Consider the following 26,620-nt stretch of genomic DNA (forward strand, 5'->3'; position numbering starts at 1 on the left):
GAATATATTTCCCATAGGCTTCAACTGCCTTCGTTGAATAAAATGGAGAACAGAGTCTAGAAGCAGTCAAGAGCTCTTGATTTTAAAATATAAAAAGCATGGCATACACTGTAACAACCACCAACCCTTCACTTGCTGAAGCGGCCCGGGTCACTCAGCTGGGGGGGGCCAGGGGGATGGAAGATGCGAGACAAATGAAGAGAAGGAGAGCTGTCTGCAGCTAAGTGCCTCACTCTGACCCAGTGGTACTCAGTCCTGTCCTGCTAAGACACCCGTGCACCTGATCTGGCTAAAGAGGTCAGGTTTCTGTTGAGGCTTTGGCTTCAGGTGCCAAGTGATGCCACGGTTTCTGCACAGGCATCTGCAGAAAGCCAGTGAGAGGACACTCATACCACGTTAAGATTTAGGAGTTAGGGATCCCTTGAGAATCTGATAAAAGCTACTAGTTTATCAATTAGTTTATCAAGACCTCTACTTCATTTTAAAAGGGCTTATGGCCCACAGGCTGGCCGACAGAAAACCCCACCGTGCTGGGGAGGACACGGGGGGGGGAGAGCAGAGGCTGGTAGAGCCACTCTGCAGGACAACGTGGCGGGACTCCGACCTGAGACGGACCCCCAGGGCGAGCCAGCAGCGACGCGTGTGTCTGCACCCCGGGGGCCCCTGGGGGCCAGTATGGCGATGTCACTGAGGACCGGCGTGGCGGCTCAGGGCTGGAGGCAGCGGAGGTGGACAAGCCCGGGGGACTGGATGGGGGCGCCGCAAACAGGGGCTGTTTTGCAGTGGCGAGATTAAGGAATGAGATGTACACAAAGCAACACAGAAAAGTCTAAAAACAGTGAAAAAGTAAGAAAAGAAGGCGATCTAGAGCGCAATACCACTGACACAGTTACACATGCAGGAACAGCGTTAACTAAACTTTCAGGCCACGCCGCACCACGGGGAGAGCCGACGTGGGGGAAGAACGAAGCAGGGTAGGTGACAAGGAGGAGAGTGAGGCCTGGGAGGGAGCTGACACAGACCCGTGACGGCGGAGCGATAGGAAATGAGGAGCTGGGATCAACCTCCCGCTTCCCAGTTCCAGAATGTGGAGGAGGGGGTGCACTGACTAGCGTGGCCAGCCTCCCCCAACCCCCAGGCTGGCAGCACCAGCCCAGTACCTCGTGGTTTTCATGGCCGAGCAGATCCGACAGAACTTTTAGCACCGGACCCGCCACCTTGGCACACATGTTCTTCCCTTTAGAAAAAACAATGAGACAAAACACGACATGTCTAAACGTCCAATCACAGTTTCAAGTCAGGCAGACTTGAACACAAATCTTGGCTCCTCTGCTTATGAACTGTGTGGCCCCGGGTGAGTCACTTAGCCAATCTGGGCCCCAGTTTCTTCCTCCTGGGATTCCTTAGGGATTATTAACATCTGTTGCAAAGGGTGATGCAGAAGGAAGTAACTCAGAACAGGCTGCGCGTTCCGAGCGCTCAGTAAATGGTGGCGCAGAGGGCGCAGAGCTATTCGTGACCGTCAGTGGGAACACAACCTATTACAGAGGTGTGCTCTGCCTCCCAGGTGCTCACACCACCATCATAAAAATCATACAGGTGTCTTAGCCAATCCAAACATCGTAACAATCGCTGCAAATAAATTGGTGATACTAAGAAAAGCTGCTTAGAATCTGGTAAATGTTTCAAAGCTAGGATACTTGCATATGCTATTCTTTAAGCTTAAGAAGATTGAAATCACATTTACTCAGTCAACAACACATGAGTGGTTCAGATTACAAAGCATCCAAAGGCAACGAAGCTTCTCACAAATACCGCTGAGTTATTTAACCATGTAACCTTCTTCTTCCAAAACTGGGGCTGCTCAGACCGGGGTCAGCCACAGGCTGGACTTAACACTTCTTCTAAAGAAGCTTCTTCCATCCCAGGTAACAGATCACTTAAATGGGATGGAACCTCTAGAAAAGCTGCAATCACTCCTTTTATGGATCAAATGTCCCGAGATGTGCATGGGAGAATCCCATGTCGGGGGAGTGAAGGGGGAGAGACGGCCGTGGTTAGGAGCAGGGACACGGTCTGACATCCTTGCTCTGCCCCCAACTTAGCCCTGTAGAATCTTGGAAACATATTTCTCTGTCTTTGGATAGAATGGATCATAATTCTTCACCTCCTACCTTTGAATATAATGCAATGAAGATGAAGAAAAATGTAAACTATCTTAATTTCCTCTTAATTCAGGCACTTCATACCTATAAAATGTTCTTTTCCAAGGCCAGAATGGTATCAGGCTTCAGGGATTCAACAGCTGCATAACTAGTTGGAAATGTTTTATACTCTACTGCTGTTTCAGTTTTCTATGAGGGAGACTAAAGGCAAACCACATCAGGCTGGGTGGTCATCCAGGTTTGAGGGTCAGGCTCTCTTCCCCTCCCCCGCACCAAAGCCAGAGGGCCCAGGGACAGGGGGCTGTGAGACCTGCACTCCTGAGGCAGAGGTTCATGAGCAAAGCCACCGAGTACTCCAGTGTATAGTCCGACAGGCAATCGGGGTCCTTCAGAATATCAATCAGCCAGAAGATGAGGCCATCTCGAATCATCGCTGTCTGCAGCGGGCGCCTAGGATGCAAAAGCCTACAGGTCAACGAAAGCTCGCAAGAAACTTTCCCTGTAAGAGTGCGTGGTGATGTGCATACCGACTGGAAAAGACAAACTGATGGGGCGCCTGGGTGACTCAGCCGGTTGAGCGTCCGACTCTTGGTTTCAGCTCAGGTCATGATCTCAGGGTCATGGGATCGAGCCCCCTGCTGGGCTCTGTACTCAGCGGGAGTCTGCTTGAGGATTCTCTCTCCCTTTGCCCCTCCCCCCTGCTCTCTTTCTCTCAAATAAATAAATAAATCTTAAGAAAAAAAAGAGACAAGACAAACTGTGTGGAAGATACAGACTCTGAAGAACATTTTGTTAGACCCACACACAACTGAAACAACAAATTCTTTACCTTTTGCAGGTATCCCTAAGGATTTAGAGAGAGACAAGGCAGTCAGGAGACCTTCTACTTTGAAAATTTCTTTTTCTATTTAAAATGAGCAGAGTACTACTTCAAATATTTAATAAATATTTACTGAAAGCTTTTGGTCTACTTCACCCAGCAGACAGCCACAGAAATAGTTCATTGACAAACAGATTTTTAGTAAACTCTAGTCCAGCTAGGCACTTTGAGCTGTGTAAAAACAAAGAAAAGCCAAAAATCAGCTCAATCCCATTTTGATTCAGGTCTCTGTAACGTAAGGGTAGTTCAATGATGTGAGCAATACAATTTATACAGAATTATTTTCTGCCCAAAGTCCAGGTGTAAGATCTTATAAAATCCAACATCTCATCCAAATGTGTTATGGTGGGAATGTCTTCCTGCCAACCTCAAGAACTGATGAGATTCAGGGTGCCTGGATGGCTCAGTTGGTTCAGCGTCCGACTCTTGATTTCAGCTCAGGTCATGATCTCAGGGTTGTGAGATCGAGCCCCACGTCCCGCTCTGCATTGGGCGTGGAGCCTGCCTAAGACGCTCTCCCTCTCCCTTTGCCCCTCCCCCCACCAAAGAATTGATGAGATTAAGCATGATGGTATCATCATGAGAAGTCATGTGAATTCTTTGAAAATCAAAACACCATGGAAGAAACACCACTGTACATCCCCTAATGAACAGGCTACGGTAAAACTCGCACCCAGGGCACTATCTGTTTGGGCTATTCTTTTTTTTTTTAAGATTTTATTTTTTTAAGTAATCCCTACACCCAACGTGGTGCTGGATCTCACAACCTGAGATCAAGAGTCACATGCTCCACTCACGGAGCCAGCCAGGCGCCTGTCTGTGCTATTCTTAAATACCACACTCACCTCACCAGTGAAATTTACTGGAATATAATGAAGGCAACACTCTTGGTAATCCTAACTACTTTCTACCTTCATTGTACAGACCCTAGAACATTGCAAAAACATCAAGCATATTTCTAGAACAGAATAGCTTATTACTGTTTGAAGCACAAGAAAAAACTGGCAATAAATATCTATATTACCAGGAGGAAGTATTTCTTCATTATATCTTATCTTTGTTGCTATAGTTATTAAATTTCCAAAAATTTTCCAAATACGGTCAACATCAAGCTAAATTATCTTTCTAAACAAAAACCAAGTGTTCATATGATCTGAGGAAACAAGAGCTTTACTACTGGAGTTTACCACTTACAGTTCTTTTCAATTCACACATAGTTTGAACAAGAACTTTTCATTGGCAGGGACCTGGCAAACAGTAGCAACTGAACACCTACTGCTTTCCCTCTCTAAATGTGCACACTTAGAATAAGTCACTTTGCAGGCCTTAGGATACTAGCGAGAGTCAATCACATGTCAACCACGTCTGACAGGAAGAAAGTATGTCCAGAAGAGGACTAACGATCAGAAAAAGCTGAGGACTCAAGGTACTAGAATTCTTCCTAAGGCAAAGAGAAAGTGAGGTGCTCCTGAGGGAATCCACATGCTGGAAGAATTCCATGACTCAGTGACTCCACTCCTAGACACTGACTGACTCAGGGGAAGGGAAAGGATGCATCCACACAGAGACTTGTAGGCAAATGTTCAGAACACGATTAGACACAAAGAGTAGATAAAATCCAGATGTCCATCAACTGATGAACAGATAAACCAAATGTGGTCTCTCCATGAAATGGCGTGTTCTTCAGCATTACAAAAGGAGAAAGTACTCACACAGGCTACCATATGGATGAACCTCAGAAACGCTATGCTAAGTGAAAGAAGCCAGTCAAACAGAACAAATATTATATGATTCCACTTACCTAAAAATGTCCATTATGGGTAACACTACAAAAAACAAATCAGTGGTTACCTAGGGCTGGGGGTCGGAATAAGGACTGGAAATGGGCCTGAGGTTTCTTTGTGTGGTGATGGAAATGTTCTAAAATTAGCTTGTGGTGATGGTTGTACAACTCTGTAAGTATACTAAAAATGAGTGAATGGTACATTTAAAAGGGATGAATTCTGTGCTATGAGAGTACACTTCGATAAAGCTGTTCATGAAAAAAAAGCAAGCTCTAGGTGGATAGAGCATGCAAGTCCCGACAGGGTCCAGGTGGAGACTACAGGGTGGGCTGCTGGGACGCATGCACAAGGAAGCGGGAGGCTCCAAACCTGCCTTCCACGGAACTACCTATCACACCGACGTGACTGTGCGTTTACGTGCACCTCCCATAACGGGCTGTGAGCAACGTGCAGGCTGAGCCCTATCAGGTTTTGTTCGTGGGCATGCGGCCTGGAACACAATCCAGCCCCTGGTCAGCACCAGCTACCAGTCACGAGGAGACCGCAACAGCACTTCCTCCCTCTGCAGCAGCCTGAGCAGAAGGTTTTGAGGATTCGAGATAAGCTTTCTAGCTCCATCTTGGAAAGTCACCCAACCTCTCCTAAATGTTAACTGAAAATATCATCTGCCTCTTGGGCTGCCACTGGGACTAAACAGTGGCTCACATAAGCCCTATTTGACTTCACAGGAGCCACGAAGACCTACTGCACGGTCAGCACCTGAGGCTGAACTTCTGCAAGGCCCCGAGAACGTTCTCGCGGGTGACGATGTCCTCATCCTCCTCCTTCAGCCTTTCCTCCAGCATCTGCAGCACCTTTGTGCTCTGGGCCAGGTAGAGGCGACCTAATAATATAACCAGAGATGCACGGGTGAGAGAATTTATCTTGTGTTAAGTTAATGCCCCAAAATCACTTTCTATGAACACTTTGCATGTAATACATGTAGAGTTTAGCTAATTTTAGGTTCTAAAAAAAACTTAGAACCTATTTCTTCTGCAAAGTTGGTTTTATCCAATCAACTATTTAATGACGAGAAAACCACTCTTCTTATAATCGAAACATAATTCATCATGGGGCATCTGGGTGGCTCAGTCGGTTAAGCCTCTAACTCTTGATTTCAGCTCAGGTCGTGATCTCAGAATTGTGAGATCAAGCCCCGTGTTGGGCTCCGCGCTCATTGGAGAGTCTGCTTCTCCTTCTCTCTCTCTCTCAAATAAATAAATAAATAAATAATCTTTAAACATAATTCATCACTATGTTTTTGTGGGGAACATTGCCAGATCTACAGGGAGAAAGAAGGTGAGGAATCTATATGTTATGGGCTCCTTAGTCTTTATAATAGAGGCTGTCAAATAGTAATGCTTTCTGGCCACACGCCTTGCTCCTTCTAGACGTACCCGTGGCCTGCAGAAGGAGTTGGGAACCATACCTGGGACCCTACAATAAGCCTTGAGTTATCACTAGCCCATTGTGGACTTGAGTCTTGATACAGATGATGTTAATGCATGTACCTTCGTTCATAATAAAGGTCTGCTAAATGGTTGGAAGAACAAGCAAATAATTGAGTGAACCAACTTTTGGAGTATCATATATTCATAATTTGAAAACTCCCTTTATTCACATTTAAAAAGCTGAAACAAAGCAGAACTTATGGAAGATAATGATACTTTGTAAAGTCATTCTGAATTCAGCTTTGGTGTGTATTACCTTTGGAATTTTCAAATCCTCTTGGTATAAGAGGTTATCCGCTTTTTTTTTTTTTTTAAGATTTTATTTTTAAGTAAACTCTACACCCAATGTGGGGCTTGAACCCACAACCCTGAGAGGTCAAGAGTCACACGCTCCACCGACTGAGCCCACCAGGCGCCCCCAAGAGTTTGTAGTCTCTTGAAGGCAATGATGCAGTGCCTATTGGGATCAGCTCTGATTATTTCACTAACTTTATTTTGCCTTAAGCAGAAAATTACAGAAAATGCATTACCTGTTATATACTTGAAAACAGTCTAAATAGTACTGTTACAAAACCAGAAAGCTTATAAAATAAAACCAGAAGGCTTATAAACTCTAAAACCATCAAAATTTGCTCTGACATACACTAAGCAATGTGACAGCAACCAGCTTGCACGAGACACCTTCGATGCACTGAACAGGAATATACTGAGGACGCCTATGGCGCCTTTAGGGAACTTGAAGAGCAATGTCCCCTTTCAAAGGAACAGAATGCACTAAGTAAGACCTAGCCGCTCTCTTTGAAGAAAAGCTGACGACTCACCTTCCGCCAGGGACGCGAAGGCGTTGACGAGCCGGGCCATGTATTGCCGAACCACCTCACTCCTGGACTGCAGCAGCTGGAGCACGCTCCTCTGCGGGCAGAAGCATCCAGAGAGGGACACGATGAGGGTAAAGGAAACAGAGCCAAACGTGTGGCTCCTCTGTGGGGGTGCGGTTCTCTGCCTCTGTGCGCAGTTATTAGAGGTGAAACAGACTGAAGTCAACACTTCATCTGGAAATCTCAGTTTCCAACTGATTTTTTTTTTTTTAAAGATTTTATTTATTTGACAGAGAGACATAGTGAGAGGGAACACAAGCAGGGGGAGTCGGGGAGGGAGAAGCAGGCTTCCCGCCGAGCAGGGAGCCCGATGTGGGGCTCGATCCCAGGACCCTGGGATCATGGCCTGAGCCGAAGGCAGACGCTTAATGACTGAGCCACCCGGGGGCCCCTCCAACTGGTTTTTTTATGAGAGCTGACAAGGACAAGTTACTGAGACTTCTAAGCTGAAAGACTGAATTCTTCAGCGCGCTTAGCCAGTGGCTGGCACAAGGGAGGAATGCCGTTTGTGATGACCACTGCTCCTGTTTTTCCAGGTTCATGATCGATCCCATACACGCATCTAAATTTGTTCCCTGCAAACCACAGTAAAGCTACAGTGCGTGGAGTTCTTTAAAAAAGGCATAAATTCTGAAGGACAGAGAGGGAGCACAAGTAATGCTAACAACACGATTTTGGAATCGGGAATGCAGGGTGGTGACAGACTTTAGCAGACCCAAGAATGCCAAGTCTCGAAGGCAGCAATGGGCAATGAGGAATTACTCAATTTACAGCACTTCATCCTCAAAAGGAAAAAAAAATAAAGAAGAATAGGTGAAAGCTGTTAAAGCTGCAGCTGGGTCCCACTCTTGCTGCTCCTCCCTACCGTCCTCCCGCCTACTTCCCCCCATCAGTCCGGGGGTGCTCCCTTGCAAGGCTAACACGAAAGGTTTCTGGGGCTGGGAGGAGTGAGTTGGACAGGTAGGCAGTCAGGGCCAGGGTCCCCAACAAGAAAATATGGAGTCAGGACAGCTAAGATAAAACAGCACTAACGTCCTGTTTTGCAGCTTAGACAGGATCACACTTGCATTCTGTTTTGCAGCCTTTGCAGAAATGACTTCTGCAAAATGTCCTAAAATAAGACAATTAACCGCAAGCATTTGTCAATATCACGGGCAAGGGGCAGTTAAGACCTAAGCCCCCAAATGTCAGCAAAAAAAGACCATCAGCACAGAGACATTAACCCAATAGGTAGACAGATATGTGACCGAAGTCCTGATTGGGATGACTCAGCACACCCTGATTGCTTAAGATAGTTTTGCAGAAGAGCTGATAAAAACCCCTAAACTTAGAAACTCTGGGGGCAACCCACTCAGGCCCCCCGCCCTCTCCGGGAGCTTTACACTCTTGCTCAATAAACTTTGCTTTGCTGCCCACCACTCTTTGTCTGGTCTACCTCTTCATTCTTTGAAGCGGCGTGACCGAGAACCATGGGCACCAAGGGGACAAAAATCCTATTAACAGAGGGGGACACCTGGCACAGGTGAGCAGGGCTTCTACACCCAAATAGGGAGAAGGGACAGTGCCTAAATGCAGAATGAATACTGAACAGAGAGCACCCCATCCTATTCTCCTACCTGGCTCCCAGAAGGCTGCACCCAGACCTTCACCCTCTAGGTAGGAGATCAGAAGACTCTTCTTGGAGGAAAATGACCACCAGCCCAAGAGAAAAGAACCAGAGATCCTAAAATCAGAGGTTCCTACTAGACAGCCCACCTGGATCACTCTTAGTGGAGCTCTGCGTCTACAGGCCCTACCCTCATACTCAGAATTTCCAACTGGCTTTCATTCCCCCACTCAAAACATTATGAGATAACCAAGGTCTACCAGAAACCCAAGGCAAGTTTCCAATACAGGAGACAGGGTCAAAACAAATGGCGGGGGCAACCTGAAGGAAATGGGACTGTGCAGGGAGAAGAAAACCAGAGATAAGCGAAAATGTGTCACTCATAGTAGCCTCAGAGACACAAGAGGCTGTACTGTATCCATGAAAAAACAGACTGCCATAAAAAGGGGGAGTGAAAAACTCGACAGAAGGGTTGGAGAATAAAGATGAGGAGATCTCCCAGAAAGCAGAGCAAGAAGAAAAACAGAAAATATGAGAGAAAAGACAGAACCAGAGAACCAGTTCAAGAGGTCCAACATTCAGAGAGAGAACCGAGAAAACAGAGAGGAAATCATCAACAGAATAAAATCAAGAAAAGTTCCCAGGACTGTACTTGTCAGATGGAAAGGGCTCCCAAAGCACTCAAAACAATGAATCAAAATACACCTCATGAAAGACATCAGTGCGACATTTTTTAACACTGGTGACAGAAGACTCAACAGGCTGCTAGGGAGAAATAACCAGGCCACATATAAAGGATCAGGAAATAGAATGGCTTTGGACTTCTCAACAGCAACACTGGAACCTAAAAGACAACAGAGCAAGGTCTTCCAAGTAATGAAGGAAAATTATTTACAACCCAGAATTTCATACAAAGAATAAAGACATTTTCTGACATACATCATCTCAAAAAATCTACTTCTCACCCATCCTTTCTCCGAAAGCTGTTAACTATAGGATGTTATTCTCTCGGTTGGATAAGAAAGAATAGTGATTCTCGAAAGCGTGGTCCTGGACCAGCAGCAGCAGCATCACCTGAAAACTTGTTGGGGATGCAAATTCGCAGGCCCCATCCCAGACTTACTAAATGGAAACTGCAGGGGCCCGGTAGTTTGTGTTTTAATGAGCTTTCCAGGTGATAAGACTGCATGATAAACTCTGAGAATAGCTCAGCTATTAGAACTCACTGAATGACCGGTCCAATTTCCTGGCTGAAAGGGCCAATCTCTCCGGTGTCATGGTGACATGGCATCCATTTTGCTCAAGTTTTCCTGCTCTGCAGATTCTCTGACACCTTAAGATAGCTCCAGCTCATTCCTTGCTTAAAATAAACCATGGCAATTAAAAATAATGACTTGGGGAAGAAATGACATGTCTTCGAGGGCTACAGAGATCACAGCATTATGACAAATATCACAAAACCTAGGACGTCTTTCATTAGAGAACACATTGTTTTTTATATATACAACCAAGACAGGCAAGAAGCCAATTAAGCTGTAACAGGCCACTGACTATTAGATAGGTTCTAATTTCCCAGAATCCTAAAATGGGGGGGAGAGGAATGCATCTCAGATTTAATGAAATAAGATAGTTTTAGAAAGATTCAATATTGAATTTACTCTTTGAATCTGAGTTTGTAAAGTCACAACAATATATTTTTCAGCTGCTTCATGCCTGATAAGTTGGTTTCAATGCCATTACAAAAATAAGCAGAAATAAAAGTAAAAGGAAATAAGTCAAAAATTTGAGAGACTATTTTTCAAACTAAATACAACTCTTTCACGGGAGCAGCAAGACTACATTCAAAGAATAAACTGGCAACTCAAGGGCCCCTGGGTGGCTCAGTCGTTAAGCGTCTCCCTTCGGCTCGGGTCATGATCCCAGGGTCCTGGGATCGAGTCCCACATGGGGGCTCCCTGCTCAGCGGGAGGCCTGCTTCTCCCTCTCCCACTCCCCCTGCTTGTGTTCCTGCTTTCGCTGTCTCTCTCTCTGTCAAATAAATAAATAAAATCTTTGGAAAAAACAAAACAAAACACAAAAACTGGCAACTCAAAATTCTCCAACACTACGCCTGTGTGCAGGATAGACTAACGTGTGATTAGCTTCTGCAGGGTGCTGTTTCATCGGCGATCCTAAGGGATGTTGATATTCCACCCAGTGCACACCCTGTGAAGCTTCAGAATAGGGAGGTAAAGTATTTAGATCATTTTGGATAACACTGAATGCAGATAATGAAATGCAGTGTCTTTCTATATGCCATGTTCAAGATCTCACGTCTCCTCCTGTCCAGTGAAGCCTGCTGTTGATAACAGGTAACAGGGTGAAGAGTGGGGAGGGAAACCACCACGTATTGGCTACTCTGTGCTGGGCACTGGGTTAAGTACTTCCCACATGTGACCAAACGCAATTATCCCCACAACCTCACGAGGCAGGTGATGGCTCCTTCTCCGAGATAGGAAGCGCCCACACACCCAGTATCTTACTTAAGGTTATCTGGCTCATGGGCAGTAGGGCAGAGGTTTAAAACCAGTTAATTTCACTCCAAATCCCATACTTTGCCCACTGCATCATCAGATCTATCTGGTCCAAAACTATATACAAATATTGTGTTAACATATTTTAAGTCAGGCCCAGATGAAAAACAATTGAATTGGCTTACCCGCCTTGCCCGCCGTAAGTCATGCTGAGCTTGCAGGACTCATGGTTAAGGGGTGGAGTGAGACAAAGAGTTGGGATTTTGGGAAAAGGAAACATGACAGGGAAGAGCTCCAGAGTTGAATCAAGCAGTTCTAACCTGTTTAGCACTCTATTAGAGGTGAAAAGTGGGCCAAAGTCTGGGGTGAGTAGCAGATCTCACCAGCTACCAGAAGCTCGAGGTTGACATGCGGTCACTAGGCTGACATATCATATAGTCAAGCCTCCCCCTACTGCTAAGATCACCCCCTCGAAATGAAGGCCCTGGCTGGGCTCTGGCCCATCTCTCACGGACCTGGCTGTGGCTGTGACAATCCAGGAGGTCGTTGCCGACATAGGCTTCCAGAACGGTCTCCCTCTGCTCTCCCGGATGGGATGTGGTCAAGCGCTAGAATGAAGAAAAAGAAAAGTCACAGACCCAAGTCTTAATATGGAGAAAAATGTTCATATAGTGGGTATCTTTTAAATGGCAGTAGCAGTAACTACATATTTAACCAAAGTAAATAATATTCTGGTGGGGGGAGGGTGGGAGTAGCTACCCAGGCAACCAGTCAACTAACAAGAAGTTGTGATATTATATTTCCTAATGGGTGATGTAGGAGTCAACTCACACACATGAAATCTCCAGAGAAGGGAAGTGATAAAATGCCCAGATGGTAAGTGTATAAATAAGGGAGAGCCCACCAACACCTAGAGGTTTTCTCACACAAAGGGGCTCTAGAGTTGGCCCTTGAAGGATGAGCAGGATATTTAGTCAGCACAGGGGAATGTGAGCATGGGCAGGGAAGGAAGTGTGGTACGGGTCTGGGAGGCATGCGAATGCAGGAGGCATGTGGGGCTCGGCACAGGGCAGGCTGCTGAGGGCTTGGAGCCAATGCATCGCCAACAAACTAGACTTTATACTATAGGGACTGATGCAGCAATACTGCGTGTGCGTGTGTGTGTGAGTGTGTGTAAGGGGTAGGTGGTAGAGTTTTGTAGATTCTGAAAGTCATAAGCCTCTTGCATTGTATTAAGGAAGAATTCACTTACTGTCTAGGGGGCTAGAAAAAAAAAATGTTGTATGGGGAGTGTGTGAAATGTGTATGAGTGTGTACAAGCATGAATTATATGAGAAAGTCACAAAACTAAAGTGAGCAAACGTCCTTGCTTTTCCAGGAAAATCCTACTAAAGACCCCTGAGACTGTGGGCCCTGCCTCTGCTGAGGAGGGGCTGACGTGTAAAGAACCACATGGAAGAAGACAAGAGCAGCAGAAACCCCCAGGACTGAAAGGTGGAGACCTCCAGAGGCAGTGTCGCTGACAGACTGGATCCACCGAGGCCAAACAGGAAGGCCGTGAGGGGAGAGAGCACCATATTAAAGGAGGGTGTGCCGAGAGCGTCACAGGTGGGGGCTGCCGCCCTTCCATCCAGTTCCCTGAAGCCGGGGCCAGGGTGCTGGAATGGGGTGGAGGGGTAAGAAGCTGGAGGGGGACACAGACAAGATCTTAAGACACCTCTTTATTCTTCCTGGTTATTCTGTGACAATGTCATTCACTCAGCAAAGGAATACCCTGTCTCACCAAGAGGCTCAGTAGCACGGATTGAGAGGAGGTGCTGGGTGGACAAAGTGGGAGCCAGAGAATGAGTTTGCTAACTTGAGCAGACAGAGGCAATGTGCGGGGTAGGGACGGTCCCCTGAGATTCCTCACGCTGCCCACCCACCCTAGTCAACTGAGGCAGACATCACCAACTGACCACAGGACTCCTGCTGATCCTGGATGCATCCTCAGAGTATTCCTCAAGACCATATTCCAGGAAGCACGACCAACCATCAGAAGTGCAAGTGAGGAGACCCTTTTCTATAGAGCTGGGGAAATTACTCAAAGCCATTTTGACGCCAACATACCCTGAAATTCAGGGATCCATGAAGGCGTCTGACACGATTACAGCCTAAGTTAGAATGGCTCATTCAGTTAAAGAGCCAACCAGTGTTGGCCTAGACCTGCAGTTCTCAAAGTGTAGTCTGTGGAATCCTAGGGGTCCCCAAAGACCTTCCAAGGAGTCTACAAGGTCATGATTATTTTCATAATAATACTAAGATATAATTTATCTTTTTTTAAAAGATTTTATTTCTTTTTAAGATTTTATTTATTTATTTGAGAGAGGGAGAGAAAGTGCACAAGCAGGTGGAGGGGCAGAGGGACAGGGAGAAACAGACTCACTGGGGAGCAGGGAGCCTGACGTGGGGCTCAATTCCAGGACCTTGGGATCATGACCTGAGCTGAAGGCAGATGCTTAACTGGACTGAACCACCCAGGTGCCCCTAAACATTTTATTTTTTTAAGTAATCTCTACACCCAGCATGAGGCTCAAACTCAAGAACCCAAGATCAAGAATCGCATGTTCTACTGACTGAGCCAGCCAGGAGCCCCTGATTTATCTTTTTCATGGTCAATCTCTCAGAGGCTATATGAAGTGTGACACTGTGATGAATCAATTGGGGAAGCAGATGTGAGAATCCAGCTGTCCCTCCATCAGGCCAGACATTAAAGAAATTTGCCAAAATATAAAAAAATGTCACTTTCCTTATTAATTTTTTTTGTTTGGAAAATAGTTATTTTTAGGGCACCTGGGTGGCTCAGTTGGTTGGGCATCTGCTTTTGGCTCAGGTCATGATCCCAGGGTCTTGGGATTGAGCCCCATGTCGGGCTCCCTGCTCAGCAGGCAGCCTGCTTCTCCCTCTGACCCTCCCTACTCTCGTGCTCTCTCTCTCTTTCAAAATGAATAAAAGCTTCAAAAAAATTTAAAAGAGGAAAATGGTTATTTTTTTATATTTAAAAATATGTTATTTATGTTATGTTCTGGGTTCATTGCTGTTCATCTTAAATGAATGAATATTTAAAATGTTCTCAGTTTTGGGGCACCTGGGTGGCTCAGTCATTAAGTGTCTGCCTTCGGCTCGGGTCATGATCCCAGGGTCCTGGGATCGAGCCCCGCGTCGGGCTCCCTGCTCGGCGGGAAGCCTGCTTCTCCCTCTGCCCCTGCTTGTGTTCCCTCTCTCACTGTGTCTCTCTCTGTCAAATAAAATCTTTAAAAAATAAATTAAAAATAAAATGTTGTTTTAATTTTTAATACTATAAATATTGGTATATAAAATTCACATAAACTAAACCCTTTAAGGTCCTCAGCAATTTGAGAGTGCCAATGGGTCTGAGACTAAAAATCTTGAGAACCACTGGCTTAACTGGGACCAATCTGAAGAGTGGGAAGAAAAGCAACAATTCAAACGAGGCTTGACTTCCCTTAAAGACTGGTTCATCAGTGTCCACCCCTGCTGTCTGCTCGAGTGGCCCCAGGGAGCACCTAAATGCAGAGGTCTTTGTGAAGCTGTCACGAGAGTGACTCTGGGCTCTCCCGCGCCGACCCCGCTGGCTGGGAGGCTGGCTCACGACTGACGACGGGGGCAGGCTTGAAACTGCACAGAGCAAACGACCGAGGGACAGCACGGGCAACTGCGAGCTCAACACCCGGGTTCTTACCAAGAGGCCAAGGCTGTCTTCAGAAGCTGTTTTTACCTTTAGCTCTTGGTGTCGGCAGGCAGCACGAAGAAGGATTTGTGGTAAATGGGGTACAAGATACAAGCAAGGTAGCCAGCCAAGGAAACCGGCATGGTCTTTTTTTTCTTCTTAACTTCAAGGGAAAGGTACATACCCAGCGCAGAGCCTGCAACAAGAAGGCTTTCAAGCGGTCACTCCCCCAAATCAAATCCTTCTTCAGTTTCTCATAATCCAAGGAGGGCAGCAATGGGACATCCTTCAGTTTCCTACTCAGCCACACAAGTTCAGAGAGAGGGAGAAAAGGGCAAAAGGGCACATTCATTAGACCTCCTGAGTATCGGGACACCAGCGGTGGCCCAGCTGTTTTCCCCCAAGGGAGGGGGAAGGGGCCTGGGGGGTCAACTTCCTGTGATTCTATAATCATTTCAGCATAAAACAAGTCAAAAACGACGGTATGGTTTTCCTGACACTGTGCAGGGAATATTAATACTAAGATCAATATTCCCGGCACAATGCTAAACGGGGGCTCATGAGGACTTGGGTGAAAAGATGCATGATGATGGGTTCTTGGGGTGCCCGGCTGGCTCATTCGGTAGAGCGTGCAACTCTTGATCTTGGGGTTGTGAGTTCAAGCTCCATGTTGGAGGTAGAGATCACAAAAAAAATGAAATCTTAAAAAAAAAGATGAAGGGTTCTTCTGCTCTTCATTGACGTGTAACTGAGCTACATTACATTAGTTGCAGGCCTACGACATAATGATTCGCCATTTGTACATCGTGTGTAGTGGTCACCACACTGAGTCTCTTTACCCTCTGTCACCATACAAAGTTCCCATGTTTCCTTTCTTGGGATGAGAATTTTTAAGATTTACTTTCTCAGCAACTTTTAAATTTGCAATACAGTATTACTGACTATAGCTCCCAGGCTGTCCACTGCATCCCAGGAGTTTCTATTTTATAAGTGCAAGTTTGTAGCTCTTGGTCTCCTTCACCCATTTCACTCATTGCATTAGTTTTAAAGGATGGAATAGAGGTAAGGGTGGGTGGAAGGGTGGAAACGAGGTAAGACCCCAGGGGGACAGCATTTAGGGTACTGTAAATTTTCTTCATATGTGCCTATAGCATTCAACTTTTCTATAATGAGCATGTATTACATTATAAAAAAATACTACATGCTAGTTTTCTTAATGTTAGTTTTTAAAAGACAAAATGAGATCCTCTCATAGGGCCCAGGAGAAAAGGCCTGAGAACGGGGCAACAGATGAGATCCCAGTAAACACTCCTGGGAGGAGGCTCTATTCTGCACATCACACAGCAGAGCCACGCACATGTGCACACTCATTATTCTGACACGTATTTTCCTGAGGCAGATACCACTGTGTTTAGAATGAACACAGATACTTTAGAAATTCCAATTACAAAGAACTGGCCAGTATTCTTTGAAAGTGTCAAGGCCATGAAAGAGTCTGAAGAATGACTTCAAAAGAAAGGAAACACAGACATGGCAACCACATCAACGTGTGATCCTGGACTGAATGCTGGACCAGACGAAGGACGTAATAGAGCAGCTGGTAAGATGTGAGAAAGGCCTGTAGGTGAGATGATACGGCGTCAGCATTAATTTTCTGACTTTGATAACTGTACCGGGCTTACGCAAAATATCAACATGCGGAATCTGGGTGAAGGGCACAGGGGAATTCTTTGCACAGTATTTGCAGCTGTGAAACTATTTCAACATAAAAAAAGATTCTTTAATTTAAAATTTAAACAAGGTCTTGTTCTAGAAAAGAAAGTTCCATTTGTAAAGCCACGTCTAAAACTGTTCTATAGCTGGGGTGCTTCTTCTGGAGGGAAGAGAAGTTGTCAAACACGGGCCATAGTTACTTGCCCATAATGGCAATATTAGCCACTAAATTTATTGCCAGCTAAGTTGCTCAGCAGCCCCACATTTCTGTGGTCCAGCCACTCTCCCATTGTCCAAGAAGACTGTGTTATACCTTCTCCTTTGTCCCCTTTAGCCCCTCCACTGACTACCCCCTTTACTCTCTGCAGGTAAGCTTGCCTCTTACACCACTGGGAATGACATTAGCAAACACCCAGAGAGTTTATTAAGTCCCCCAGCATTGTACTAAGTGCTTTATACACATGGACTCATTTTTATCCTCACAATAATCCTATAAGAAAGTTATTACTATTATTGTCCTTTCACAAGTGAAGAAACTGAGACACAGGGAAGTTACATAAGTGGTCCAAGGTCACAGAGCCGGCAGCAGAGGTGGGATTTTAACCCCAGCAGTCTGTCTCATAAGCACTACATTATACAGCCGCTGTCTGAAGAGAACAAAGTGCAGGGTCAGTGTCAGACTCAGGCAGGACTGAGGGAGGAGGCCGGCTGTGTCTCTCCCAGGTGTCTGAGTAATCTGACAGCACCCCCCGAAACCCCACAACAAGGGGGGTGCTCAGAGGGTCACCAGAACCCACCCTGGTCCTCATGCCTCTGCCAAAGGTTCTCAACTTCCTTGTTACTGCAACATACACACCGGATGAAGATCCCGAACATCAGACACCCACACGGTGACAACCTAATCGATTTGGATAGGAATGCTCAGGCATCCACAGAGCCATCCTGTGGCCCTGGTCACATGTGAGCCAGCAAAGAACATAAAATTTAGACACTGCAACGTGCTGTTGACTGCCCTACAATAGAAGATTAATCTCTATAGAATATCATAGGAACAATTCAACAGTTTTTTTCCATTTGATGTGATCTCTCCAAAATAAATAGAATTAATACTAAAAGATACTTTTAGTTTAACAGTATTACTTATAATTACTGGTATTTCCTTTATATCCACACGGAGCTCTAGCTAATCAAAGGCTCTCCTCTAAGCTAGGCTGTTAAGATGAATGTTTATTAAAGTTTGAATTCTAGTTTTACCTAGAGCTGTTTACCATCCTAACAATTCCTAAGAGCAATTACTTACCCGGGTGCCAAGGAGGCTCTTAACATGGTTGAAGCCTGGGGGTCGGGGGTGGAAAGAGAAGAAGAGAGACCATGTTAAGCAGTGAGAACAATGCATGAATCCTAAATCACTCTACTCACACAGAATCAACAGATTTGCAAAGGTTTTGATCCATCAGGATTCGCCCATCATAATCATATATGATTTAGAAATTAGCCCAAACAGGGGTGCCTGTGTGGCTCAGTCGGTTAAGCGTCCAACTCCTGATTTCAGCTCAGGTCATGATCTCTGGGTCATGAGATGAGCCCTGCGTCAGGCTCTGCGCGGAGTCTGCTTGTCCCTCTCCCTCAGCTCTACCCCCGCCCCCAGCCTCACAGGCACGCTCACTAGCATACTCTCTCTCTAAAACAAAGAAAGAAAATTTTAAATAAATAAAATAAAAATTAGCCCAAACTGAAGTTAAGCTACACACTACTCAAGTAGTTCCCAAGCTGCCTACCACCCTTGGTTCGTTGCGACTCTGCTCCAAGGAATACTCCATAAAAAAACAAACGGGTTCTCCCCAACCAAACTCCCAGAGGCGCTTAAAGCTGCCTAGTCAGATGTCACAGAGAACAAAAGCAATGAAAATCGCTTTATTATCCTGACCTTTTTCTTTATTAAGATTTTCTCTTTAGGGGCGCCTGGGTGGCTCAGTCTGTTAAGCGTCTGCCTTCGGCTCAAGTCACGATCCCAGGGTCCTGGGATCGAGCCCCGCATTGAACTCCCTGCTCAGAATTTCTACCTGAGCAGAGTGAAATGGAAGCATTATGCCTCCATTGCTGCTCAGCTGTAGGCAAGGAACCTGAGCCTGGCCCTCAGCCGTTACCACTCCCTGAAGCCAGTGGTCATGGGGTGGGGACGAGGATGGATGGGGGCCACAGGAGCAGGCCAACAGCGAGATGAGGAGCTTTGCCCATGCTTTGTGACATCAGAAAGTGTTTTGAGAGATCGGTCTAAGCTGTAACGTGACGAAGTGTCCCTTGGTCAAAGCCTCTGCAGATGTACCGGGTGGGATTCTTGAAGAGTCTTTAGTGCACTGCTGAGTGTTGAGAATCTCAGAATATGGCGTGTCCCAAACTTCATACATCAGCCATTGGCTTTGGGGACAGGCAACCCTCTAGGATTAGTGTCTGCAGGCACTTGCTTTGGAAAAAGCTGCTCTACAGGACGTCGCTACCGCCAACTCTGCAACACTAAGGGCTACATGCACAGCACAGGACTGCAGGGGTGTGTGCAGGAGGCGAGGGCTGAAATGAGACACTGTGCACATGGCATTTGGGAATGAGGCTGAGTCAGTGGGGTGGGAGTGCCGAGTTCCTGAACGCACTTTCCGGGCAGGTGCCTCTCTGGCTTACCAGGTCACAGAGGGCACCACCCTGGGCCCTGCCTCCACCCTGTGGCCTGCGGTCATCTGAGAGCCTGGGGCTAGGCAACGTATGCAGCCCATGCTCAGGTGGGGAAGTGCTAGGGGCCGGGGTGCTGAGGCCTCTTGGGCTTTCTGTGACCAAAGCTAAGCGTGGAGAGACAGATGGGCATTAGGTCACAGCAGGCTGTGGACTCCACGCTGAGCACTTTGGACCTGGAGCAACGACAGGTATGAAGCAAGACAGTAACGTGATTGATGCCTGTACGTACCTACATCCCTCCTGAAACTTGAGGGCATAAATAAATAAGACACAACCAGAAAGGTCACCCCTGCTCCCGCATGCATGAGTAATCAGACAGGTGAGAGCTTTGAGACTGAGACCGGTTAAGAAATGTTGCTTTAGCCGGGACAGGAAGAGGAAGAGCCCGAACAGACACAAAGCAACAAAGACATGGGGCAGGAGGGAGGAAGGCGCTCAGATCCCTAGGACTGCCTGAACACAGGGCCCAAAAGAGGGAAGAGGCTTGGATGATTCGCAGGTGTTCTCTGGAGTGTCATTTGCCAAGACAGGAAGTACAGGAGGGGAGACCATCTGTCTGGAGGAAAAGATGAGCCTGTTTTTGGATGTAGAAATGATGTGCCTATCAGACATTCACAGGGAGAAAGCTTGTAAGTCTGAGTCTGGAAGTCAGAAGAGAAATCTGAGCTAGAGGTACAGACACTCTCTGCCAATCACGGTCCCACCAACTGGCTGAGATCAAAGGTGATCAATCCTCACATCACCAGGGTCAGGTCAGGTATGGGATGGACATTGGGGTAGGAGGTGTAGCAAGGACAGGTGAGCTAGGTGTGCAACATGGAGCACACAGAGCATGAGACCCAAAAAGGCTGCCTTGAGGTGCAGAGGCGAGGCAGACAAGGAGCAGGCATCTTGCCAAGACTTAAGAAAGCAAAATAACGGACAACGTAAGGTCTGATGGTGTTGAACTTCAAGCCAGGGTCACCGTCCACACAACAGCAAGCTTTAGGAAGAATCCTCCTCGGCAGAACGATGCCAAGCAGTGTTTCCTGAGCAACTGCATGAGGCCATCCAAGAAAGGGTCCCCACCACCACTACTGCCACCAGCCCCAGCCCCCTGCAGGTTTTTACTGCTAAGAAGGATGGCTGATTTTGAAGTAAATGCTTTCTAAGATTTGCATGTCCTGAGCCTTAAATATATATAATGCAATCACACCTGGCAGTATTTTAACTTATATTCCCAATGGGGTCTACTTGGGAGTTGCTGAAAAAGAGTTAATTCCCAAATGGGCCATTTTTCCAAATAAGGATGCATTTAAATGGGAATTTCTCCAGCCAATGAACCCCAAAACCCACAGATACCACTAGGCAGGACTTGGGACTCACCCACAGAGCTATGCTTGGGTTTCCACCTTTGGAGTCAGCACTGGACTCTGTATCATGGTCAGCCCTCCCCGCCCCCCCAACTCCCGCCCTACGATGGATGCTCTACATGGGTAAGGATGGTCACTCTCCTCCATCAGGCACTCCTTCCCTGGGGTGTCTCTGCATTTGTGCTTACCCAGTACGAACAGGGGGCTAAGAAGAGAGACAAACCACGGTGCTTTCCCATGCTATCTGCAGATACAAAGATGTGTGCTGCATCATTATTAGAAACAGCAAAAAACTGAAACGGCACCTAAAGGTTTGCAAGAGGAATGGTTAAACGGACCATACTGCTCTTAAATTAAAACTCTAAAAGATAAGGAAAATGTGAATAAATCCAGAAGGATATAGAAAACTCTTTAAACTAGTTGCAGAGTGATATGTCTAATAAAAACCTTAATTCTATATACTTTTTTAAAGTCTGGAAGGATGGATGTGAAACAGTCACCAGGGTCACCTATGGAGGGAGAGGAGATGGGTAAGTGTGAGGGAGAGACGGATTTGTGTTCAGTTTACTATTAGATTGTTGTTCTCCAGTGAGCACATTTGTGTATTACTTGTACAATCTTAGAAAACAAAAAATCCCTGCCTTTTGTGCCCCGAGGGAGATGCTTCCCTTCTTACAATGATCAGATTGCTGAAAATGTAAACACAGATTTACCTTGTCTCCCAGGAGATACTAACCCATGGTCTGGAGCCTGAGCTGGTGAGGACTGCAGGATGACAAACCAGGGGGTAGGGTGGTGATAGGCAATCAAACTGGAAGGGGCCACCTGAGAGAGTTCTCTTTTCAAAAAATCAATCCCGTCATTATTAGTCCTTCTGTGAACATTGGAATTTGACCACCAGCTCTGCTCATGTGAGTGGAGTTCTGGACACAGTTATGTGGGCATGAACTAGGCCCCACTCATGGTGTCTCCTCTGCAGGGCCCTGCACCAGCATAATCCCCCTGCTCCAGGGGGTGAATTCCTGGCTTTGGGGGTTTGGGAGAGAACTGGGCACGCATAGCCCTGCTCCCTGCTTCCCGGGTGGGGGAAGATGAGCGCTCCCAGGGAGCAGAGGTCAGTCCTGCAGCCCTTGGGCCCTCGCTGCCAGTGGTGCTAGGGGAGGGGAGGGGCTTGGCCAGAGCTGGCCGTCACTGGGTGGCCACATTTCTTGAATGCCAGGATTTAAATGTAGGAAACCCACCTGTCTACAAAGAAAATCCACATTCTCCAACATAAGCTTCATCAGAGTTGATGGCAATATTGCCAGCCCCTTTCTCCTTTATTGTCCTATTTTCCAAATGGTTCAGGTTTATAGGGTACAATGAATTGGAACACTCAAGGTCAACAGAACAGAGAGGAGCTGATGGAGGACCACCCTAAAGGGCACGCTGGGCCGTGCCCACCTATGGCATTGTGTTTGGATCTAGCGTAGAACTTAAACCCCTGGCAAATAAGAAAGCAGCCCTTCTCTCAATCCTACCATTCAACCACTAGACTTCCCATCTAAATTGTACCTTCACACATTATAAATCCAGTATCCTACACCGACTGTAGGCTTGCCCAGCCAACTATGTTCTATTACACTTTTACAAGGATGTTCTTTTACAGTGACTCACATCCACTGTTTATCATCTTAGACAGAAATCTATGGGAATAATAAAAGATTGCTTGCAGCTTTTATTGCTTGTTCCTAAGTCAGTGACTCAGGAGAAAGAAAATGGTTAGGAACTAAGATAAACAGAGCTCATCCTCTCTCTTCTGGCTTCTAAGGCCCAGAATCTGTACCTTAATACCACTGTAACAGGGAAGGACGTTAGCACTAGTCTCTTGACAAAAGACATTAATGTCTAATGGGATAAAATACCAGCTATGTTGTGTCCCCCCTCCCTTTTAAACTGCTCCTTATTCACATGATATCCATTTTAAATAAGCTGGATGCATCACTCCGCCAACAGAAAGTGAAAATATAAGGATGCTTGTATATGCAAGATAGGATGGGATTTTATAACACAGACCTGAAAAACACTTAAGTATTTGCTGAACTAATGAATAAGCGGAAGGGAGGGAGGAAAGGAGTAGTCCTCTTAGAAACAGGTCCTGCTATGCTAATTCCTGCTAGAAAGCCATCCTTTTTGGTAAACATGCTCCTTAACTGACCTACAGCTAAACGTACAGGGTACACAGAGGGTCAACTCAGCCAGTCCTCAGGGATGTGGCTTGAAGCCCCTCATCCTGGAAGGCCCACAAGGAAGTTACTTTTCTGAAACTCGGACGTCTCTGTGTGCTTTCCTCACATGTAAAAATGGCCGATTCTCTAAGATTTCTGCACGCTAAAACCACTGTGGCCGCACAGACCCTGCAGCTTCTATTTTTTTTAAAAAGATTTCATTTATTTATTTGACGGACAGGCAGAGAGAGAGAGAGGGAGAGAGAACACAAGCAGGGAAAGCAGCAGAGGGAGAGGGAGAAGCGGGGCTCGATCCCAGGACCCTGGGATCATGACCTGAGCCGAAGGCAGCCACTTAACCGACTGAGCCACCCAGGCGCCCCTCTGTAGCTTCTATTATCCACTTGTCTATGCCACCACCACCCACGGCTCTACAGTGCTCCTGTGAGCAGCCGAGTGATGGGGTCAGGGACATCTGCTCTCTGCCACGTTACTATGTCCTTTCTGTGAAGACCCACAAAAGAAACTGGCAGTGTAAAGGGCCCAGGGAGGGCGTCAGTGGCCCGGGACCGGTCTGTCCGGGGAATGTGCGGCGGGCTCGGGGGCATTCGGCTCACGGCTGTGCTCCCCACGTTGTGTGTGTAGCACGTGTGTTGTCTCAGTGTGGTGAAAGGTAGCTAATGAACACCACGCAACTGTCTCTCTTCCCCGGGAGGAAATCATGTACCTGCTCACGGGGCCGTGCGGCACGGGCCGCGAGGAAGCTCCGAGCCGGTCTGTCCCTCCTTCCACAGGCGTCCGGCAGCCCTGACACGCTCGTTTGTACTGTCCTACCCTCATTGTCCTTTCACCACAATTTCCCCCCCTGCCCCCCGCAGCATTACTGAGACGCAGCTGACAGAGGACACTGTGTAAGTTTAAGGTGTACAGAGTGCTGCACTGATACACGTATAGACTGAAATGATCACTGCAATCAGGTGAGTTAACACGCCCGTCACCTCAGTTACTCTGCGGGTGGTGCTGAGGACATTTAAGATCTACCCTCTCAGTAACCTTCAAGCATATAATGGAGTATTGCTTTTTTTTTTTAAGATTTTATTTATCTGACAGAGAGAGACACAGCGAGAGAGGGAACACAGGCAGCGGGAGTGGGAGAGGGAGAAGCAGGCTTCCCGCGGAGCAGGGAGCCCGATGCGGGGCTCAATCCCTGGGCCCTGGGATCATGACCTGAGCTGAAGGCAGACCCTTAAGGACTGAGCCACCCAGGCGCCCCTAATGGAATATTGTTAACATTAGCCACCATGCTATAAAGTCCCAGAGCTTATTCATCTTATAACCAGAAGTTACACCCTTTGACCAACATCTCCCACTTCCCCCACCTCCCAGCCCCAGGGAACCACCACTCTACTTTCTGTTTCTATGAGTTCTAACCACAATTTTGTTCTTCCCATCTTCTATTTTTTTCATTTCTCATATTTGTGTTTTCTCATAATAAGCTGCTTCAGACATACTTGAGAATGAGGTAGGGTATACATTTTTTCCTTAATACTAAAAAAGGCCTCTGTTTATGAAGACCCTAATACTAATGTGCAAACCCTCCCCCTTAATTAAAAGCCGTGGCTCTAACCCATGGGGGTGCCTCAGGATCCCCTGGCACTTCCTTCTGAACTGAATACGCCTGGCTCCACCATTGAGCCTGTGGCCCAGACAGCAGGTTGAGGTGAGCTCCAGGGACATGGGTTCAAGAACTCTGAAAATGTCCGCAGGAGACACTGGTGTACTCGTTCCCCAGGTTAAGAACCCCAACACAACACCACATGCCTCTGGATGAGCTATCCTAAGAAGGACGCAACATCATCTAAGAAATATTTTGCCCTGGGATGCAAATGCTGAATCTAATCACGAGAAAATATGAAACACAAAAAGGGAAATGTTCAATTTTTTAAATGAGGGAACAACTATAGAGGACATGGCTCAGGTGACAAATTGGAACATGCCCAGAGGGGCGCCTGGGTGGCTCAGTCATTAAGCATCTGCCTTCGGCTCAGGTCATGATCCCAGGGTCCTGGGATCGAGTCCCGCATCGGGCTCCCTGCTCAGTGGGAAGCCTGCTTCTCCCTCTCTCACTCCCCTTACTTGTGTTCCTTCTCTCGTTGTGTCTTTCTCCGTCAAATAAATAAATAAAATCTTTAAAAAAAAAAAAAAAAGGAACATGCCCAGATTAGGTAAGAGCATCATAAAGACATTAAATTTACTGAAGCGGATCATTGTATGGTTACATAAGAGAATACTCCTTTTAAGAAATGAACTCTAGGGGCGCCGGACTGGCTCAGTCGTTAAAAGCATCTGCCTTCCACTCAGGCCATGATCTCAGGGTCCTGGGATCGAGCCCCACATCGGGCTCCCTGCTCCGTGGGAAGCCTGCTTCTCCCTCTCCCACTCTCCCTGCTTGTGTTCCCTCTCTCGCTGTCTGTCAAATAAATAAATAAAATCTTTATTAAAAAAAAAAGAAAGAAAGAAAGAAATGAACTCTACACTGGAGTAAAACGCCATAATATATGTGATTTATTCTCAAATGGCTCAGAAAACAGACTCTGTGTGTGTGTGTGTGTGTGTGTGCAGACAAAGTAAACAAATGGGTAAAATGCCAACAGTCGCTGAATCTGGGTAAAGGGTATACAAGTGTCCTTTGTGCTATTTTTGCGACTTCTTTGTAAGTTTGCAATTATTCCAAGTAAAAAGTTAAGAAAAGAAAAAGAGAGAGCACCTGTTTTTGACGGTACAGCTTCCAATATGGCAGTTATTTTAAAAAAGAGAATGAAGTTTCCTTCCTTTCCTATTGCTTTGCTCACTGTTACCGGTAAGGCCTTGGATGGAACAGCCCCAGGGGGAAGAGCAGACTAAACCTCTCGCCCGCCGCCCCCGGGATGCAGCCCCCAGCTGCTCACTCCTCAAAAACAGCTTTCTCTTCCTTCTGGGACTTTACAGACCTCCGGAATGCAGACTCCTGCATGTTATTTGCCCTTGTTCTTTCATTTTTTTTAGTTAGGCTATGTTTAAATCTGGGGGGCAGCCGCGGGGCCCAGAGCCTCACCGTCCCAGGCCTCGTGAAGTCCACGCTGTGGGCCAGGCTCTGCCGCATCTGGTCACTGAAGAGACGGACACACACGCTCTGGAGGTACTCCGGGGTGATCTGCGGAGAGGGGCGCGAGGATGGCTGGTGAGAGGCCCAAAACTCCCGCAGGCACATCACGGGCCCCAGCGATTAGCAGAGCCCTCACCGGGCTTTCTGTAAGGTACGCACAGGAGCTCTGGGAGCTAAAGCACTGGGCCCGACAGAAATAAACCGCTAACATACTGCAGGTATGATCGTGGGCTATCATATTTTGAATTCTGTAATTGCACGAGATGGTACTCTCACGGTCATGTAAAAGAAACTGATTTTAAACCGTTTCTGTGTGTGTGTGAATTCCAGCAGGAAAGTCAATCGGGTGGCCAACGGGTGGTAGAAAGAATGGTGAGCTTAACATCTGAAAATCTGGGCTCAAGCCCTGGACTCAAGAAAACCAACAGCT

The 26,620-nt window shown here is 46.7% G+C and overlaps 1 protein-coding gene across 7 annotated transcripts in view; it reads right to left on the bottom strand.

Annotated features, from left to right (window-relative positions):
- The window catches only part of ARMC9 (armadillo repeat containing 9), a 137,082-nt gene that overhangs the window by 71,743 nt on the left and 38,719 nt on the right, over positions 1-26,620 (bottom strand). For 5 of the 7 annotated variants that reach the window (XM_081813414.1, XM_081813412.1, XM_081813411.1 and 2 more), the window contains exons 9-16: positions 26,140-26,238; positions 18,060-18,094; positions 15,231-15,342; positions 11,832-11,924; positions 7,141-7,231; positions 5,589-5,712; positions 2,476-2,615; positions 1,161-1,237 (exon numbers count right to left, since the gene is read on the bottom strand). In XM_081813414.1, the coding sequence (XP_081669540.1) occupies positions 1,161-1,237; positions 2,476-2,615; positions 5,589-5,712; positions 7,141-7,231; positions 11,832-11,924; positions 15,231-15,342; positions 18,060-18,094; positions 26,140-26,238 (771 nt within the window). The remainder of the gene's footprint in view (positions 1-1,160; positions 1,238-2,475; positions 2,616-5,588; positions 5,713-7,140; positions 7,232-11,831; positions 11,925-15,230; positions 15,343-18,059; positions 18,095-26,139; positions 26,239-26,620) is intronic. The other 2 variants (XM_081813413.1, XM_081813416.1) reach the window with 1 other exon arrangement.

The sequence above is a fragment of the Leptonychotes weddellii genome, chromosome 3, assembly GCF_054177405.1.
Source record: "Leptonychotes weddellii isolate Sample4059 chromosome 3, ASM5417740v2, whole genome shotgun sequence".
NCBI lineage: Eukaryota > Metazoa > Chordata > Mammalia > Carnivora > Phocidae > Leptonychotes > Leptonychotes weddellii.